General features: G+C 38.0%; 1 protein-coding gene and 1 pseudogene across 2 annotated transcripts in view; both read right to left on the reverse strand.

The window, feature by feature from the left end:
- epha10 (EPH receptor A10) overlaps positions 1-20,367 on the reverse strand; it is a 228,162-nt gene that overhangs the window by 57,140 nt on the left and 150,655 nt on the right. For both annotated transcript variants that reach the window (XM_088328870.1, XM_088328869.1), the window contains exons 6-7: positions 8,484-8,608; positions 679-946 (exon numbers count right to left, since the gene is read on the reverse strand). In XM_088328870.1, coding sequence (XP_088184996.1) covers positions 679-946; positions 8,484-8,608 — 393 coding nt within the window. The remainder of the gene's footprint in view (positions 1-678; positions 947-8,483; positions 8,609-20,367) is intronic.
- Positions 2,093-2,254, reverse strand: LOC148371017 (U2 spliceosomal RNA; annotated as a pseudogene).

Genomic DNA, 20,367 nt, shown 5'->3' on the forward strand with positions numbered 1-20,367 from the left:
TTTTTTAGACAATGTTATGATTTAAAAAAAATGCAATATTTATGATGACAGTCTTTGTTTAAAGATGCACTGGAAACTAGCCTTTGTATTTAAACCAAGATCACCATCTAGAGGCATAAAATGAACAGGAATTTATTTTCAATTTTCATTTAAAGACGCGGCTTTTGTAATTTTCAATATACTGGTGTTGTAAACTACAAGTAATAGTCACTTTTTTTTTATGTCTCTCCAATGTACGAGAAAATAAGAAATCAAACACCAACACCTCATCTCCAGCGTACTTAAAAAAAAACTACTCGGAATTGCCAAATAATATTTATATTTTGGTATGCCTGACTGACTTCTTCGCAAACTTTTAGAGGTCGTCTGTGGTTCGAAACTTCTCCGCTGGCCCCCGGCATAAAGCAGGCATCATCCATAAAGTTGCGCCGCTCTTGCGAAACACAAAAAAAGGTCAAATACTTTTCTCTTGATACACATCTTTTTTTTTGGCCCAGAATAAAAAAAAAAAAAAAAAAACTAAATGAGCCGTACAAAGGAGATGGAGGCGTTAAGCGCACAAAGGCAAAAAACGACACTCTGAGGTGTTATCAAAGATCTTGCCGCGTTATCTCATGCACTGTCGCCACTGCGACTCTCTCATTGTCCGGCCCAAGGAGGCGTTGAAAGACAACTCACACTCTCCGAGAGTCTGCAGCTCCAGGGGAGCGCTGTAAGCCCCGTAGTCGATCGGAGAAGGGGAGGACGATGAAGAGGAGGAGGACGAAGAGGAGGAAGATGATGAGGATGCCGAGGAGGACAGAGGTGAGGATGAGAGAGAAGAGGAGGGTTTCAGGGTGGTGAACGGGCGGATCAGGAAGACATAGGTGGTGCCGGCTTTCAGGTTATTGACGCTGATCCGCGTGGCCGACGTCTTCACCGTGGAATAGCTTTGATCCTTTTGCTCCTGTCAAGACACAACGTGCAATTGATCGCAAAGGAAGAAGAAATGCAGCAGCAAAAAGCGAAGCCACAAGGAGAACAGTATCTGCGTCGTTTTTAAGCAGACCTTTAGACAAACATAGCAACAATTTCAAGCATTCCCATGCACTCTAACTAACATTCAAGCACATTTCAATCCTTAAAAACACAACATTAAAATTCAAGCATTTTCAAGGATTTCAAGCCCCCATATGAACCCTGACCATTCTTTAGCGCATTTAATTCCACTGTGTGACATTTAATGTGTCCCATATCAAAATAGATATACCACGTGAAATGTGTCTCTCTCCCACAGTTTCTTAAGAGTGTGTTTCAAAACAAGGTGCGGGCAAAGTTATTTTCGAAAAATGGCACAATATTCTGCAAACGAAAAGGATACTGAACTTTACCTTCGCCGCAGATGGCGCTGAGCAAGAGAAACAAGGGCGTGTGCACCCCATGTGTGCACAGCTCCACCAATCCCTAATGCTCACCCAATCAAATTAGTGTTAACAGTATGTTCTGTTGGTTTTAATCATAAAGTGTCTCAACAGTGAACATACATTAATCAATGAGATTCCATAAAAAGGATTCCTTAGCAACATACAGCCAAAATTGGGTCTGTTGGTGTGACACCCTTACTGTAAACTGTAGTTAAAACTTGACCAAAAAAAGACCCGCAATTCTCAGGGTTTCTTTGGCTATGCATGTGCTAAAATCCGTTTCGAAAACATTAAAGTTTAATCACGAAGAGAATATTTCAATAATATTAGTTTAATCTGATCTCCAAGCCAGTTGCACTCATAAAAAGAGCCATATCATATTGCAGTTGCGTTTTAAGGACTTGTACAATATAATAACTCAAATATGCAAGTAACAATACCGTATTTTGGGGGATTTTAAATTGCAGGTTTTTTTCATAGTATGGGGATGTGACTTATACTCTGGTGCGACTTAGGCGTGAAGGGGGGTTTTGGGGTTTTTAAGGGTTATTGTTCTATCTTCGTTATTCATTATCCATTATCCGTTATCGGTCAGTTCATAATACGCTACAAAGCCTAGGAGCCGGGACACTTACTCTCAGCCAAAAGGCCAAGCTAAGGTCCTAGCCCTAAAGCCTTGCTGCGATCATTGCGAATGCACCGTTCCCGGATGTACTGCAATACCGGGCCGATGCGTGGAGTGGACAGAGCAAGCTCTTATTCCATCTCCGGATTGCAAAAATCAAAGATCATGGCTACATCAGCACCAATGTTTGGTTCAAGCTGCTTCATCACTGGCGATACGAAACTATTAACATAATGTTCTATAATTGACTTTTACATTTTTATTATCGAATTTCACAAGGTAATTTATAAATAAAACCGAGACGGGTTGAACTAAAGTGGCACCTGGGAAGAATGCACCATGCAACGTTCCTAGAATTTATTGAATTAAAAAATGCATTGAAAAAGTAGTAGGGTTCAGTGAAAATTAACACCATCCTGTCAGAATTCAGAAAAGGGTAGAATAATTGCAACTGCAACCAACGATGTGTCATACGTAAGCGACGTAGAAGAGGAAGCGGCGCACCATCTCTCCCGGGTTGCGGGGGTTGTTCATAAGTGACACTGAGAATGAAGTTTTCATTAAATGTATTGATTTGGAGTGAAACACATAGCTTGGCAAACTTGTTCGCATGTTTTTTATGCTAAAGTTCTCGGAATACTTCTTAAAACGTTTTGCCATTACTGACATTACTAGGCACGTCAATCATGTAACATTTGTAAACCATACACTTATTCAGGCTGTGTTTCTCCACTTTATTTTAATTTTAACTGCCGGACTTTTGATAGACAAATATGTTTCTGTACGATGTAACCAGTTACTGAAATATGTCATGACACGTATCGTTGGAAAGCTTAAACTCTTGGGGTACGAGATATGCGTTCAAAATGCACTCCTCACAGGAACATAACTATCAGTCTGAAACAAGATACCTGAAAACTAAAAAGCCAGTGTAGCACACTAAATTCAGGGATCAGAATGGAGATTTTCATTTTCAGCTGAAATAGCCAGGGTCCAGGAATAAAGCATAAATGCAATTTATACTCCAGTGCGGCTTTTATGTTTCTCTCTTCTTAAAGATGCCTTTTTTGGCTTGTGTGATTTATAATCTGGAGCGATTCCTAATCCGAAAAACACAGTAATATTTAAAAGAAAGTTATTTACATTGACCCTTTTTTATTTCTTAACTTTACTGTTTGCAAAGAAAAAATAATAGTAATCTATTATCAGAATGTAACTTTTAGTAAGAAAAAGTAACTCAATTTAGGTTGTTGTGTTTGAAGAGAAAAATTTTGCAAAAATAAATAAGCAAATGATACAATTAGTTTCATTTTGTCAGAACATTTGGCTTATTTTATTTCTATTTTTTGATTTTACTTATTTACACACTTTTACACATTTTAAACAGTTTTCTGCCACAAATATCAAAATTTATTTTCTGTTTCAAGAAAATTTGGCACATTTTAGGTGATATAAAACATAGTTGAATTGACTATACCTTTTGCAGAAGATATTAAATAATATTAATCTGTTGTCAGAAAAAACAAGCAAGTTTTAGGTAATTTTAGTTGAATTAATATACTTGTTCACATTTTTATTGTAATTTTTGTACAAAATAGTTTATATAAAAATAATCTTTAAATGTAGTCAAAAAATTTGACTCAATTTAGGTTTTCTTTTTTAACAGAATTTATTTGCAGGAAATATTAAATAATGAAATTACTTTTCTGTTGTCAGAAGATTTTTTTTCATTTTAATTCTTATTCTTTAATTTAAAATGGACTCATTTTTAACTGTTTTTTTAAGATAATATAAAACAAATACTAAAATGAATCTTGTTGTGTTGTCAGAAATGTTGCTTATTGAAGTTTTTTTTTTGTAATCCACTTACATTTACTATAACTTTCTTATTTGGACTTATTTATGCAGCAAATATAAAAGTAGTCATTCAAATCATTTTGTTCTGTTGTCAAAAAAAATGGCATGCCATTTTTTATTCATTTTTTTCTGAAAATATACAAAATAAATTAAATTCATCTTAAATGATTATAAGTAGTTAATCATATGGCATATATATATATATATATATATGGCATATATATATATATATGGCATATATATATATATATGGCATATATATATATATATGGCATATATATATATATATATATATATACTGGACTGTCTCAGAAAATTAGAATATTGTGATAAACTTCTTTATTTTCTGTAATGCAATTAAAAAAACAAAAATGTCATACATTCTGGATTCATTACACATCAACTGAACTATTTCAAGCCTTTTATTATTTTAATATTGCTGAATTTGGCTTACAGCTTAAGAAAACTCAAAAATCTTATCTCAAAATATTAGAATATCATGAAAAAGTATACAAGTAGGCTATTCAACTAATCACCTGAATCATCTAATTAACTCGAAACACCTTGCGAGGGTTTCCTGAGCCTTAAAAACACTCAGCTTGGTTCAGTAAACTAAATCACTGCTGATCTGACTGCTGTCCAGAGGACCATCATTGATACCCTCCATCAGGAGGGTAAGACACAAAAAGAAATTTCTCAAAGAGCAGGCTGTTCACAGAGTGCAGTTTCAAAGCATATCCACAAAAAGTCTGTTGGAAGGGAAAAATGTGGCCGGAAACGCTGCACAACTAAGAGAGATGACCGCAGCCTTAACAAAATTGTGAAGAAGAGCCGCTTCCAGAATTTGAGGGAGCTTCAAAGACAGTGGGCTGAAGCTGGAGTCCAGGTATCAAAAGCCACAGTTCACAGACGTGTCCGGGAAATGGGCTACAATAGCCGTATTCCCATGGTCAAGCCACTTCTGAACTCAAGACAACGGAAGAAGCGTCTGACTTGGGCTATGGAGAAGAAGCACTGGACAGTTGCAGAGTGGTCCAAAGTCCTCTTTTTCAGACGAAAGCAAGTTTCGCATTTCATTTGGAAGTCAAGGCGCCAGAGTCTGGAGAAAGGCTGGAGAAGAGCAAAATCCAAGTTGCTTGAAATCCAGTGTGAAGTTCCCACAGTCAGCAATGGTTTGGGGAGCCATGTCAGCTGCTGGTGTTGGTCCACTGTGTTTCATCAAGTCCAGAGTAAATGCAACTGTGTACCAAGAGATTTTAGAGCACTACATGCTTCCATCTGCTGAAAAGCTCTATGGAGATGAGGATTTCATTTTCCAGCATGATCTGGCACCTGCCCACAGTGCCAAAACCACCAGTAACTGGTGCACTGACCATGGCATCACTGTCCTTGATTGGCCTGCTAATTCCCCTGACCTGAACCCCATCGAGAATTTGTGGGGTATAGTTAAGAAGAAGATGAAAGACACCAGACTTACAAATGCAAATGAGCTGAAGGCCGCTATCGAAGCATCCTGGGCATCAATAACACCTCAGCAATGCCACAGGCTGATTGCCTCCATGCCACGCCGGATTGATGCAGTAATCCGTGCAAAAGGATTCCCAACCAAGTACTGAGTGCATCAATGGACATTTTCAAATGTTTGATTTAGTTTTGCTGTTAGACTGGGAGGTCGGTGGTTCGCGCCCCGGCCGAGTCATTCCTAAGACTTAAAAAGTGGTCGGCGGCGCCCTCTGTTGGCTGCGGCTGCATCGGCTCGCGACAACGGGTCAGGTGCAATCGACATTTCGTTCTGTGTACATTGTTACACAGAATGACAATACAAGGAAATTATTATTAGTATTATTATTATTATTATTATAAAATTATTTTTTTTACTTGGTCTGAGGAAGTATTCTAATATTTTGAGATAGGATTTTTGAGTTTTTTTCAGCTTTAAGCCAAAATCAGCAATATTCAAATAATAAAAGGCTTGAAATAGTTCAGTTGATGTGTAATGAATCCAGAATGTATGACATTTTTGTTTTTTTATTTGCATTACAGAAAATAAAGAAGTTTATCACAATATTCTAATTTTCTGAGACAGTCCAGTATACTAGTATATATGGCATATACATATATATATATATATATATATATATATATATATATATATATATATATATATATATATATATATATATATATATATATATATATATATATATATATATTGTGATTTTCTCCTTTGTTCTTAACCTCAAAATGTCAGAGGATAAAGGAGCAACAACTCAATAATCCAACTCTGATCTTGCAAATATTCCCTGCCAGATGTCTGTTTATCAAGCAAGGACTCTGCACTAATGTGTCCAAGACGTCTCTTTGACACAGGCTTTACAATACTAAACAACATCTCTCATTACATTATGCAGGTGCACATAACGTTCTTTCCTCTGAGTATATGTTGTTCAGATGTCTCCCTTTGAAAAAAAAAAGATCCTACAAAAACATCCATTAGCGTAATTGCTGGCATCGTTTGTCCGCTACCCGCACTCGTCGTCATCCATTCATCTTTATGTTGACTGACATAACGGAAAACTTTTCTTAAAATAATAAATATGACTTCTATTTACCGCTTACGTCTGCGTGGGAATTATTATGTCCAAACATAAGTGTGAAAAATGTTTTGGATTATTTTTGGGGCTGGTATGTTAGCCCGGGAAAAATGATACTGCGCCTCATCGGTGAAAAAAGAAATAACACTTGGTGCTCCTTTTGTTGCTGTGTAATTGTATTGCCTTTTCATTTCATGGCTCGGCCACAATGTTCCTGTCTGACTTGGTTTGTTTTTTTTATCTTTCAACCTCCCAAAGCTTCTCCCCTCAATTCTCTCCCGCTGAAAAGAAAAAGAAAGCCGTGTCATCTAATCTATAACCCGTTATCTAACTCGCTGTTTTTGCCATCTCAATCTTAGCCAATATTCGCCGCCTTGGCATCTCAGCAGGCCCGGCCCCCTTTTCCCAACGAGGCGTGAAAAGGGCAAAAACTGACTGTGGATTTAGTTAAAATACAGCTTAACAAACCCTCTCAAATAGGGCTGAGCAATTAATCCAATTAATAAGATTAATTAGTCATTTCAAAATGTGCTACATGGTGAAATTGAATGTAGGAATTAAACTGCTTGTTATCAAATTGTAGCTTGATAACAACAGGGCTGCTTTAACTTTTGAGTCAATGCCTCAAAACCGTTTTAGTTCTTGAGTTAACCCCCTTTAAAGATATAAGTATTCAATTCAAGCTTTAAGGTTGCGTACCATCTTCAGTTAACTCTTGAATTGAAGCAACAGGGCTACTTTAACTTTAGACTTACAGCTGTTTTATTTTTTGAGTTGAAACCACATTTATATCTTTAACTTTTTAATATAAATGTAAATGTTGTTAACTCTTGATTCAAAGCAACTTTAATGCTCTAAATCTTGAGTTGAAGTAACGGGGATGGTTTTACTTTTGAGTTAAAGCTTCAAAGCAGTTTTTTTTCCTGAGTTACACCAATATAACAGCTTTAACTTTTAAATTTACATTACATAGTGTTAACTATTGAATTAAAGCAACTTTAATGATTGAAATCTCAAACTGAAGCTACAGGGCTTTTTATAGTTAAAGCTTTTCAGAGCTGCTTTATTTCCTGAGTTTAACCAACTTTAAAGCTTCAACTATTGAATTTAAGTTTAAAAGCTAGTTTAACGTTTGATTTAGATCCCTTTAAATGGTCTAACTCTTGATTTGAAGCAACAAGGCTGCTTAACTATGAGTTAAAACATGAAAGTTGCTTTAACTCTTGGGGCTGCTTTATGATTGAGTTAAAGCTTTAAAGCTGCCTTATTTCTTGAGTTGGCCCCTTTTATATCATTAACTCATGAGTTTAAGCTATAAACTGCTTTACTTCTTGATTTACATGCCCTGTCACTTCAACTCGCTGCGCTGTTTTTGGAGTTAAAACTAACTTTACTGTCGCGGTTGCCATGGCGCCCAAGTGCCACTTCTGCGTCTGAGCAACCTACTCCCCGCGACTAGCGTCTCCTTTCCCTTCTCCCCAATAAAACTGTGAGTAACGTTATGCAAGTGGGTCCTGTTTCCTGTTCTGGTCTCTGACATTTGCAGCTTTAACTTTTCAATGTTTATTTAAAAATTTATGGCTTTACTTTTAAGATAAAGTTTATCAAAGCTGCTTTATTTCTTGAGCAAAACAACCTTTAAAGCTTTACCTTTTAAAGCAGTTTAACTCTTAATATAAAGCGCCTTTAATGCTTTACCTCTATGGTTAAAGCTCTAAATGATTTGGAATTCCCTGCAAATACTTTTAATCCTTGGAATAACAATGTTCAAAAAGTGTCTGAATGAATCCCTAAAAGCATTTTACACATGAATGTAAGATTAGTTATGCAGGTGTTAACTCTGAGGTGAAGGTCTAAAATCCAATAGCGTAAATTAGAAATTGTGAAATACATAAGTTTCATTCTTATGGCTTCCATTGTGATCATTATTTTCTGGCTTAACAACGCTGAGTTTTCACAATAAAACTCCCTCTGCAAAAAATATTTGAATAAAAGCCAGCTTACCTTCTCATAGTATTTAACTTCATATTCCGTCCTGCTTCTGTTGTGGGAGGACGGTTGCCTCCACACCAAGGTGATACTTTTCTCCTCGATCTTCTCGGCTCGGAGCTCGCTGATCAGAGACGAGGCTACACCATTAAAAAGTGAGAAGAGAGAAGAATACGTGTATTAGAAAAAAAAAAAAACGCGTCGTCGCTTAAAAAAACTTTTCACGTGGCACTTTCAATAGCTTCATATTTGTCAAGGACATTTAGAACACTTGGTCCCGCAGTTTCTGCAAAACAGCATAACAAAAGTCCTTTTTCTCTATCCTCCTTTCAAAAAAGGGCTATTGATTTATTCAGCAAGCCGACAGTATTTTCAGTTCAGATTCGAAAGAAAAAGCGGTTTATATTTAAGGACAGATGGGAGTGTCCGCCAATATTCTACTTTGGGGAGAAGGAGGGTAGAAAAAAGTGAGCGGGACAGCAGTAATGGATTAGTCATTCAGGAGACCTTGTTGCAGAGGGTGTGTGCGTGTGTCGAGACTGACAATAGATCAATAAAGATATGGATTGACTGACAAGTTGGCATTGACATAGATAGAAGGATTGAGAGTCCCAAATCCAAGCAGCTTTATTTTTTCAACTCGGAGTCTCAATTAATCCCACCTCAATCATTTTTGTTTTTATCGACTGCGTGCATTTGAGGTAAAATCCGGATGGATTATTTTCTTTGTTTGGAAAAAACAATTTCATATTTTGGATTTTAATTGGCAATCAGTCATGCAGCAGCTCTTGTACCCTGCTGTTTTTAAATTATTCTTATCTTTTTTATGTAGGTCATGCCAGGTCACTATTACAATTTTGCATCTTGGGGATTTGTTTAAAGGCTGTAAATGATCAAAAATATGTTGCAGTATTATATAAGTCATGACAGCATACAGTTAAGGTTTCAAATGTATGGTTAGCGAGCTAAAGAGGAGGTTACCATCAAAACTTATCGTTCAAGATTTGATCCAGACACTTGGCACTTTTTATGACAAATTTAGTGGTTACAAGTGGTTACAAAAACTAATACCTAAAAGTATCATGGCTTTAATTTACTACGTTACCCCCCCCAAAATGCCTAGTTTTAAGGGACAGTGTGTAGTTGACCACTAGATGTCGCTGTAGTATGTGGTGGAACTAAAAAAAGTGCTTAAAAAAGGAAGAATACGAACTACAGAGACTCAAAAGTGAACAAAAATGACTGTTTTTCTTACTACCCCAAAGCAGCAAGATACCCGATAATCACGTTAGCTCCCTCGAAGTGAGGCTCATGGTATTTAAAATAAAGGATTTTTTTTCTATACCTATAATCATTTAAAAAAAAATGCAAATTTATATAAATGTTGATGTTTCATTTCATTATTCTACTGTAATTTAAATGAGGTTTTCTGGGCGCTACATAATACACACTGTCCTTTTACTATTTTTAGAATTTAAATAATTGTGCCAAAAATAAAAGCAAATTCCTTTTCTTATTTATAGCTCACAGTAACAAACCTAAATTTTGTGTGAATATGGCACTCCTGGAAAAATATTACGTGTACAATTACATAAAGAAAATTAAATTATATTGATTAATCAAGCATAAGATATACATATTCAAGATTTACAAATATGACAGCTGCATAAGAGGAGCTTACGATTATCATTTATTTCCCACCACATCCATCCATCTATCCATCCATCCATCCATTATCTGCACCGCTTATCCTCAGTAGGGTCGCGGGGGTGCTGAAGCCCATCCCAGCTATCTTCGGGCAGTGGGCAGGGGACACCCTGAACTGGTTGCCAGCCAGTCGCAGGGCACACAGGGACAGACAATTTGCTCGTTCATACACACCTAGGGACGATTTGGACCGGCCAATTAACCTGACATGTATGTTTTGGGGATGTGGGAGGGAACCCGGAGTGCCCGGAGGAAACCCACGCAGGCACGGGCCATACAAACACCACACAGGAGGTTCGATCTCATGACCTCAGAATTGTGTCGCACACTCGCTAACCACTGCGCTGCCGTGTTTCCCACCACATTATCTATCCGAATGTAAGTCTAACTTAACCACTTTATAAATGTGTAGGTATGCGTGTTTGTATGTGGCTTAAAAGCTTTAAAACATTGTAACTGATTTTTACACAATTTTACTTTTGACATCCGCGAGTGTCTTTAGCTAGCTTGCGTGTCAAGGCACCCCCAATAAATACCAACAAAATTGATAAACATCTACTTTCTTGTGGTCTACTTTCGTAGGGTCTTTATTGTCATCTAGTGGCTAATTTGGGCAGTGCAGCTCTCAATCACCAACCACTCCAAGCAGCCAAATCCATTCTTCTATGGGAAGAGACACTTAAATGCAATTGTTTCTTATGCGTCAATTTTAACAAAAAACACGTGAACTAGTTCTGCACCTAGGCTTGTTTGTTTTGTTTAGTATCTTTTTTACTTCATGTCTTCTGACTCAAGGGCTAACTACGGATACTTTGTTAAAGTCGTAAAATGATGTTGGCTTGTTATCATTTATTTGTGTTTTTTACCTCACCATTTTCTGTTTTGAGACTGGTGGATATGACTGTATAGTTCATATTGCACCCGAACTCAATTTGCAAGAAGAACATGAATTATTTTTCAGGATTTTGTCATCTCCTATACCAGAAACAATTTCTTCGTCATTCTCTCTGGTGCTCCAGTACGTAACCTCAAACGTGAACTCCCCTCCTACAGCTCTAGTGTCCTTTCCCCGGCTCATCTTCTCACCTGACCTTTCACCGACATTTCATCTATTTTGCCCGACTTCAATATGTTCCACCTGTCACTCAATCGCCAGACAAACGCTTGTCGTCCGCAAACAGAAATCTGGAGAAACGCGCTCACGCTTTTTTAATATTCGAGATAACTGCTAACTGATTGACTCGATGACGGCTGGCCAGGTAAAATTTGTTGATTTCGATAGATACTTGAAAAAAGCTGAAGAAAAGTGAGAACAATTTTAAGAAATACAGTTCATCAAATATTTCTGAAGTGAAGCTTGCTTGTTCTGTTGACAGATATTTTTTTATCAACGTAATATCCTTTATCATTTTACAATATATATCCCTATTTCTTGCAGCTCCACGCTACTAAAAATTGTGAGCAACACACTTAGGGAAGCAATGTGAATAAATAAATAAATAAAACTGAAATAATATGTCAACAGAACAAGAAAAAAAAATCCTGCTAGAGAAGAATGCCTTTATGTCAGGCTTGACAGCTCTTTTAGCCATTTCGTGCACCTGTGCGGCTGCAATCCATTAACCGTAATCGCTTACTGCAGTAAGCAGGGACCGGCAGAGTGCACTTTTTTGGCCCTAGCGGCTATTTTTTTGCCTGTTACTGTATTCCCGGCTTAAATGAACTGTACTTTTGCGGCCAAGATCGATTATCCCTGATCGCTTATTGTGACAAAAGGGGCACCAGCAGAGGGCCTTTTTTGTCAAACCTGGCGGTTCTTTTTTGACGTTTGGTCCACCACAAAGTGAACTGCACTTTTATGGCCACAATCCGTTATCCCTGATCGCATATAGATTAGATTATATAGATTATATATATATATATATATATATAGATTAGAGTAGAGACCAGTAGAGCTCACTTTTGCCGAGCCTGCCAAGACAATAATTCTACCTAAAAAAACGGCATTTGCATGTCTGCAATCCATTATGCCCAATCCCATATTGCTGCAAGCAGGGACCAGCATAAGGCATATTTTGTTGGGAGGTGTGCCAATCTGGCCTGCCTAAAGGCCCGGTCACACAGCTTTTTGCGTCTGTATCGCGAGTAAAATTTTGCGATTTTTTTTTTGCCGGTGGTTGCTCGCGGTGGAAAATGTGCAAAATTGGCCGGCGACTGTTCCGCGTCCTTCCGGCGACTGTTCCGCGTCCTTATCGCTGGTAACCGCGGCTGCATCGCTGTGCCGCCTGCGGTGGTCTAAAGTTTTGAGCAGCGCAAAACTTTTTCGCGCGGCCAACCGAGTGTGAATTTCTTACCGCGTGTAAAGCACGGCTGTTTCTCGTCTGTATCGCGATCTCAAAAGCGTCCAACAGCGTCTGCTTCACGGGCAGAAATTTATGGCCGTGATTCAGCCTCGATACGCCAGTGAAAGGCTGTGTGACCGGGCCTTAAAATAAAATGCATGGTTGCGGTTGAGATTTGTTATCCCCGATCCACTATTGCTGAGAGCAGGTGCTGGCAGAGTGCTTTATTCCCGTTCGGGTTGCTTATGCATAGCATTGTGGCCATAAGTCAACTATGGCTGAGAGTGGGGGCCGAGGGAGCTCATTTTTGTCTTGTGTTTTGGCTTTGTTCTCTTTTCTGGCCACCTAAAATGAACAGCAACTGTTTGATCAAGATCCATTATCCCCAGTCAATTATTGCTCCAAGCAGGGGCTGGCAGAGCACATGATACAAATGACGGGAGGGTACCTCGCTGATTTTTTCATATCCCAGGGGATTCTGGTACCCATAAATCACGATCAACAGGGGATTATGGTGTGAAAAAGAAGTAGTAAAATGAGATAAAAATAATAATCCTAATTATTAATAATTATGAGAGCTTTCTTCCCATGCTAGGCCGAGAGGCAAAAAGAAAAACACAAAGTGCACACAAAGGAACCCAAATGTCCGTATTTATAAACGCAGCAAGATATGTCATGCATGGGCACGATCACGCATGTAGGGCCCTTCCTCAGAAACTCAAGCAATCACTTACTTCACAAAAACATTCTCCAAAGACAAACAAAACTCCTGAGACCCAAAGACGCCGCTATGTACACTAAATGGAAACACGTAGAGTAAATCTGCTCGCCTCACCTTTAACTGCAGGCCGTTGTTTGCGCTTCTTTGCTGGCCCGCTGCTGAATTATGCATAAGAGTGCCTCTCGCACCCCCAAATCCCACAACACATTAGAGCTCAATCTCAGCGCCAAAGAACACATTTGGATGATTTTGCCGTAGACGTTGCGTCCGCAATCACCTGCCTGAGAAGAAGCCGTCCCGGTGCGCTACACTAGGTCCGAAATGCAGCCCTGCGTTTTTCAAGCTTTATATCTGGATTTTACTAACAATTGTATACACAATCTCAAATACAAGAAACCTTTTTTTTTTTTTTTTAGTAACGGCTAAAAATGATGGAAAACAGAAGTTTGACTTTATAACCAGCAAGGCCAATGAACCAAAGAATAGACCAAAATAAATAAATAAAACGGTTTTACAAATACATGATCAGTCCGTAAAATATAAAAATTTGAAAATGGATAATAAAAATAACTAAATGGAAAACTGAAATTTCAATGGTACTAAATGAGTCGAGAACTGACGAGTAAAATAAAAAAAGGAATCAAAAAAGAAAGAAAATAATAATTGATCAGTTAATATCCTAAAACAAATACAATTTAGAAAAAAATAATGTTCTAAATGCAAAACTGAAATTTGACATCTACATCCGTCATTGGCACTGAGTGAGTTGAGACGAGACTTGATCAGTTAATAAAAAATAACAAATACAATTTCAAAAATGAGAAAATAATAAAGACTTGATCAGTTACTAAAACAAGGACAAAATATCTAAAAATAATGGATAAAAAATAATAATAATAATTTGGTACAGTAGCCATTGCTATTACAGAGGTCAACTGTTTCCTGTAGTCTTTCACCAGGCTTGCATACACTGTAGATATCTTCTGTAAGTCAGTCAGGTTTCTGGGCTACCACTGAGAAACAGCAAGTTTGATCTCCCTCCAAAGATTTTTGATTGGGTTCAGGTCTGGAGGCTGGCTGGTCCATGCTAGAACCATGATATGCTTCTTATGGAGCCACTCCTATGTATTCCTGGCTGTGTGCTTCGGGAAGGAGGTTGTTCCCCATAATGTCACAATACACGGCCCCAGTCATCCTCACTGTAATGCAGTGCACTTGTTTTGTCCCATGTGCAGGGAAACAACCCCAAAGCATGGTGCTATCACCCCATGCTTCACAGTAGGGATGGTGTTCTTCAGATTGTACTCTTCATTCTTCTTCCTCCAAACACGCTTAGTGGAATTATGACCAAAACGTTTTATTTTGGTCTCATCTAACCACAAAACCTTCTCCCATGACTCCTCTGTATCATCCAAATGGTCATAGGCAAATTTAAGACGGGCCTTGACATGTGCTGGTTTAAGCAGGGGAACCTTTCGTGCCATGCATGATTTCAAACCATGACGTTTTAGTGTATTTACCTACAGTAACCTTGGAAACGGTGTTCCCAGCTCTTTTCAGGTCATTGACAAACTCCTGTTGTTTAGATCCGGGCTGATTCCTCACCTTTCTTAGAATTATTGAGACCCCACGAGGTGATATCTTGAATGGGGCTCCACTCCGATTGAGACTGACCGACATGTTTAGATTCTTCCATTTTCTTATTATTGCTCCAACAGTGGACCTTTTTTCACCAAGCTGCTTGGTAATTGCTCCGTAGCCCCTTCCAGCCGTGTGGAGGTGTACAATTTTGTCTCTGGTGTCTTTGGACAACTCTTTGGTCTTCGCCATGTTAAAAGTTTAAGTCTTACTGATTTTGTATGGGGTGGACAGTTGTTTTTATGCAGCTAATGACTTCAAACAGGTGCATCTGATTCAGGATTTTACATGGAGTGCAGGTGGACCTCTAATTGGCAGACTAACAGGCATTTCTGGGTCAGAATTCTAGATGATACATTGGTGTTCAAATACTTATTTGCAGCAGTATCACACAGATAAATCATTAAAAAATCATGCATTGTGATTTTCGGATTCTTTTTAGTTTATCTTTCACAGTGGACATGAACCGACGATAAAAATTTCACACTACTCCAAGATCTCTAAGTGGGAGAAAAAGCAAAATAGCAAGGTTTTCAAATATTTATTCATTTACTGAATATATATATATATATATATATATATATATATATATATATATATATATATATATATATATATATATATATATATATATATATATATACGCACACACACACACAAACACTGTACGTTGACCACTATACGGTACATGTGTGTGTGTGTGCGTGTGTGTGTGTATATCAATCATCTTAAAGACCCAGGGTATAATATTTGACTACTAGATGGCGTGTATTATCTAATGCGAACATAATCTATTGCCAAATGAGTACAGCGTCGTAGCAAGTTGCTAGATAAACATAGAAGCTTCTTCTAGGTATGCATTCCACTATGTAAAATAAATAAAAAATTCTTGACCTATCATTTTAAAAAAAAAACATTGGTATGATGGATATTGTATTTTTACTTCATGAAAGATTTTGTTGTAACAATAGGAGTCACGAAATATTATACACCGCCCCTTTAAACAAGCATATATATTACTTGTATTAATTTATTCTTAATCCAATTCCCATTTAATTAACAATGTGTTGTTTAGTTTTGTTTAACATGTATGTTAACACGATTAAAGTTTCATTTTTTTATTTTCTACAAGAAAAAAGAATGAGATAATACCTAACTCATTGACTCCCATTGACAGCTTTGGTCGTCAAAGTGTGCTGATGCTAAATGAGCTAATGCAAAAGCCATAGTGAATCTTTGATTTTAAGTTTCCTTCACGCCAATCAAACTGGAGCCATACAGTCCAAAACCACTTAAAAAACTGCGACAGAAAGCAGATATCCGAAATGAGTATGGCGGCGGCGTATGATTACCGCCAGACGAAGAAGTATTTCCGATCGCAATTTGGCAGCCTCTTCGGCCAGAAACGTCCTCCGTTCGCCACGGCGAGTCATTTTCAAACCCTCATCATCGAGTGCCGACAACATCCAAGAGACACCAAGAGGCAATTGTCAAAGACATACAGCTCTGCAAAATGGACACTTTGGCGCTTGCGCGTTGCAATCATTCATACAGAAGACAACTTCAAAGGGAAACAATCGTGAGTGGATGGTAGACAGATAGGAGGATATGATTAAGGAACTTGAGGACTAAACAAGACGCCAGAGAACAGGGACTCCCCTGCCCCAAACCCAAACGAAGCTTCACATCAAGAACAGCAACAGTTTCTAGCAAAATAATAATAATAAAAAAAGTGTACAAAAAACAGACCAAATAACTAAGTGCATAAAATATTAAATATAATAAAAATAAATACAATTAGTGTATATACTCGCACATATGCTTACATCACATACAAAATGTTGTACCTAAATATCAATAATTATATAATAATTATTCAAATGTACGTTAATACACCAGTAATAAAACTAAAAGCAAAAACTACTTTAAATCATTCACTATAACTTCATTTCCATTTTTGACTCAATCTTTGTTGACACTGTTTTCCAATTGTCATTATCACTTGGGATTAGGGTTAGGCTTGGGATTCATCATTTATGGCACACAGGCAATATAATGCACTAGATCACAATGAAATGAGACGTGGTCCTTCTTACACTTAATTGGGATGACAATGATTGAATGAGAGAAAACGAGTTTAGGCAAGCAGAGATTTATGAGGACACCTCACGGCTCTGGGTCAAATGGTGATTATGTCTTATAACCCCCAATGCCAAGTGGTCATTGTGTTTATGCATATATAAGATGGCTGCCTAAATTATTTCAGTATCACATTATAAAATTAGACATTTAGCATACAGGTTCTTCTAAAAAAAAATAATGTGGTAAAGTTCATTATTTTCCAAAAGGTAATGATGAAAATGAAACTCTCACATATTTTTGATTTATTGCACATGAAGTGAAATATTTCAAGTCTTTTATTGTTTTATTATGAATGTTTTTGGCATACAGCTCATCCAAACCCCAAATTTCTGTCCCAAAAAAAATTAACATTTCATGAAAAGGTGCTCTAAATGAGTTATGACCTAATCATCCGAGTCAACGAGTTAACTCTGCACACGTGCAAATGATTCCTGAGGCTGTTTACAACTCCCAGCCTGGTTCATTACTCAAAACCGCATCACGGGTTAGACTGCTGACCTGACTACTGTCCAGGAGGCCACCATTGACACCCTCAAGCAAGAGGGTAAGACTAAGAAATACATCTCTGAGCAAACAGGCTGTTCCCAGAGTGCTGTATCAAGCCACCTCAGTGGAAAGTCTGTGGGGAGAAAAAAGTATGGCAGAAATCGCTGCACAACCAGAAAGGGTGACCTGAGGAAATTTGTGGAGAACAACAGATTCCAGACCTTGGGGGACCTGAGGAAGCAGTGGACGGAGTCTGGAGTAGAAGCATCCAGAGCTACAGTGCACAGGCGTGTGCAGGCAATAGGCTACAGGTGCTGCATTCTCCAGGTCAAGCCACTTTTGAACCAGAAACAGCGTCATCAACAGTCAAGAGGAAGGCTGGGTAGAAGGAAATGCCAAAATGCCTGAAGTCCAGAGTCACAAACCCACAGTCAGTGATGGTCTGGGGCCCCATGTCAGCCGCTGGTGTTGGTGCACTGGGTTTTATCAAGGGCAGGGTCAATGCAGCATGCAATCATGAGATTTTTTTGAGCACTCCATGCTTCCATCAGGTAAAAAGCTTTATAGAGATAAAGATTTTATTTTTCAGCACGACCTGGCACCTGCTAACAGTGCCAAAACCACCGGTAAGTGGTTTACTGACCATAGTGTTACTGTGAACAATTGGCCAGCCAATTCTGCTGACCTGGACCCCGTAGAGAATCTTTGGGATGATGTGAAGAGGACGTTGAGAGACATCAAACCCAACACCGTGGATCAACCTAAGGCCACTATCGAAGCATGCCGGGCCTCCCAAACACCTCAGCAGTGCCTCAGGCTGATTACCTCCATGCCATGCTGCATTGAAGCAGCAAACGTGTTTGATATGGCAGAAGGCTGCTTTTTTTTTGAAAATGTGTTTTAGTAGAAAAATAAAAATGTTCATTCAAATTGGTAAATAAATGGAAGAAAAATTAATGTTTATGGCAAATTCCATATTGTACATTTTGTAATAATGACAGATTATTCAATTTATGGTGTAATGAATTGCCGATGAGCAAGAAATATAGATCCATAACTGATTTCTAGTTGAGACAAATAAATTAGGTAAAATATCTTTAATCGTTTCATTTTCAATTTAAAACATTGACTAAAATGGTGTTTTTATATACTATAAAGCAAATTACAGACTGTAAATACTGTGAATGAAGTACACATTGAATAACAAATGGTAACATAAAACATTGTTATTTCGATCAGTCTTTCAATCAGAGAAAGTAACACAGTCGATTAAACTAATTGAAAACCTGAAATACAACCGAAATAAAGTTAAGCAATATACCAGTTGAGTAGCTCGATGCTATCTAGCTAGCTATCATGAAACTTTGGAATAAAATGGCTGGTTGCACGTAATTTATTATTCAGTAAATAGAATCCATCGCTCTCACTGAAATATCTTGTAAAAGGACAAAACAGTTGTGCTTATTGCTAAGCTAACCAAAGAATGTCTTCGCTAGCATGCTAATGACCGAATTATCAGGCATCCGATACAGCAGCTTTCAATGCAAATACACACCATGATTCTGAAATCATAAAAAAGTGAGGGGGAGCTGATATAAATCGTCTGTGGTTATTATGGTTCATATCAGTGAAAGTGGGGGGAAAGAGGGAAGGGAGGGAGGATATTAAAACACACAAACGCATGCACGACTGCACACACACACACACACACACACACACACACACACACACACACACACACACACACACACACACACACACATGCTTACTTCCGATACTTCTGTTTCTGAAAAAGATACCTGGACGTTTTCCAGCAAAAACTCATGATTACATATTGCTCTGATTTGAGCGGCCATATTGGCCATGCGTCCCTGCGATTGGGTTCAGGCGTGTCAGAGGAAGAAGCGGCTGTCTATTAGCGCCACCAGGAGAAAGCGTCTCAGTGACGGCCTAATTAAAAGTGTCAGTCAGTGGGCGTGTTGGCCTAGAGCGCCACGCAAACAAGCTAGTACGACACCGAGTCAATTGCCGAGCCATCGCCGGCGATGACAAAGATCTTGCTTAATTTATGATGACAGTTCAGGAAAAAACACATTTCGAGGGCAGATTCGGTGATGATAGGCGTATAATCAGCATTGGTGTTGTCATGGCGATACATTTTATGGTCAATGATCGCTATTGGACAAGCCAGGATTAAAATAATTGCTAATGTTGTTTAAAATCCTATGAATCAATAGTGTGAATGGTGACATTTTAATACTGATTCGAAACCAATTCATTATTTTTAATTAGGTTTTTTTATCTTAAGAAATCAAAAGTACTACATACACAATAAAACATTATTCAAATAGGAACATTTTTTCCATAAAAAGGAAGGCAACTTATTTGCTTGGTATCATAAAAATAACTCATATAATTCAATAACTCACTGTCATAATAAAAAATGGGAGAACAGAGTAACCATGTGAGGAAAAAATAGGGCTAAATCTTGCAGGATTGTCGTTATTTTCTCATTAGTTTTAATGATGTATTTAAATCTATGACCCCCTCTTATTTTACAAGAAAAACTAGTTTGAGTAAAACTATAAAAACATGTCGAGTGATAGCAGATATTCTTGGTGATTTTAGGGATTTTTTTCTCTTTTTTTTCTAGTTAAAAAAAAAGTAAATAAGTAAAACAAAGAAACATAGGCAGCATGGCGGCGCAGTGGCTAGCGCGTGTGAGGCACAGTTCTGAGGTCATTAGATCAAACCTTCCTGTGTTGAGTTTGCATGTTCTCCCCGTGCTTGCACGGGTTTCCTCTGGCTGGTTGGCAACCATTTCAGGGTGTCCCCTGCCCACTGCCCGAAGATAGCTGGAATG

This window comes from Urocampus carinirostris, chromosome 2, assembly GCF_059441175.1.
Source record: "Urocampus carinirostris isolate Australia breed hairy pipefish chromosome 2, RoL_Ucar_1.0, whole genome shotgun sequence".
Lineage (NCBI taxonomy): Eukaryota > Metazoa > Chordata > Actinopteri > Syngnathiformes > Syngnathidae > Urocampus > Urocampus carinirostris.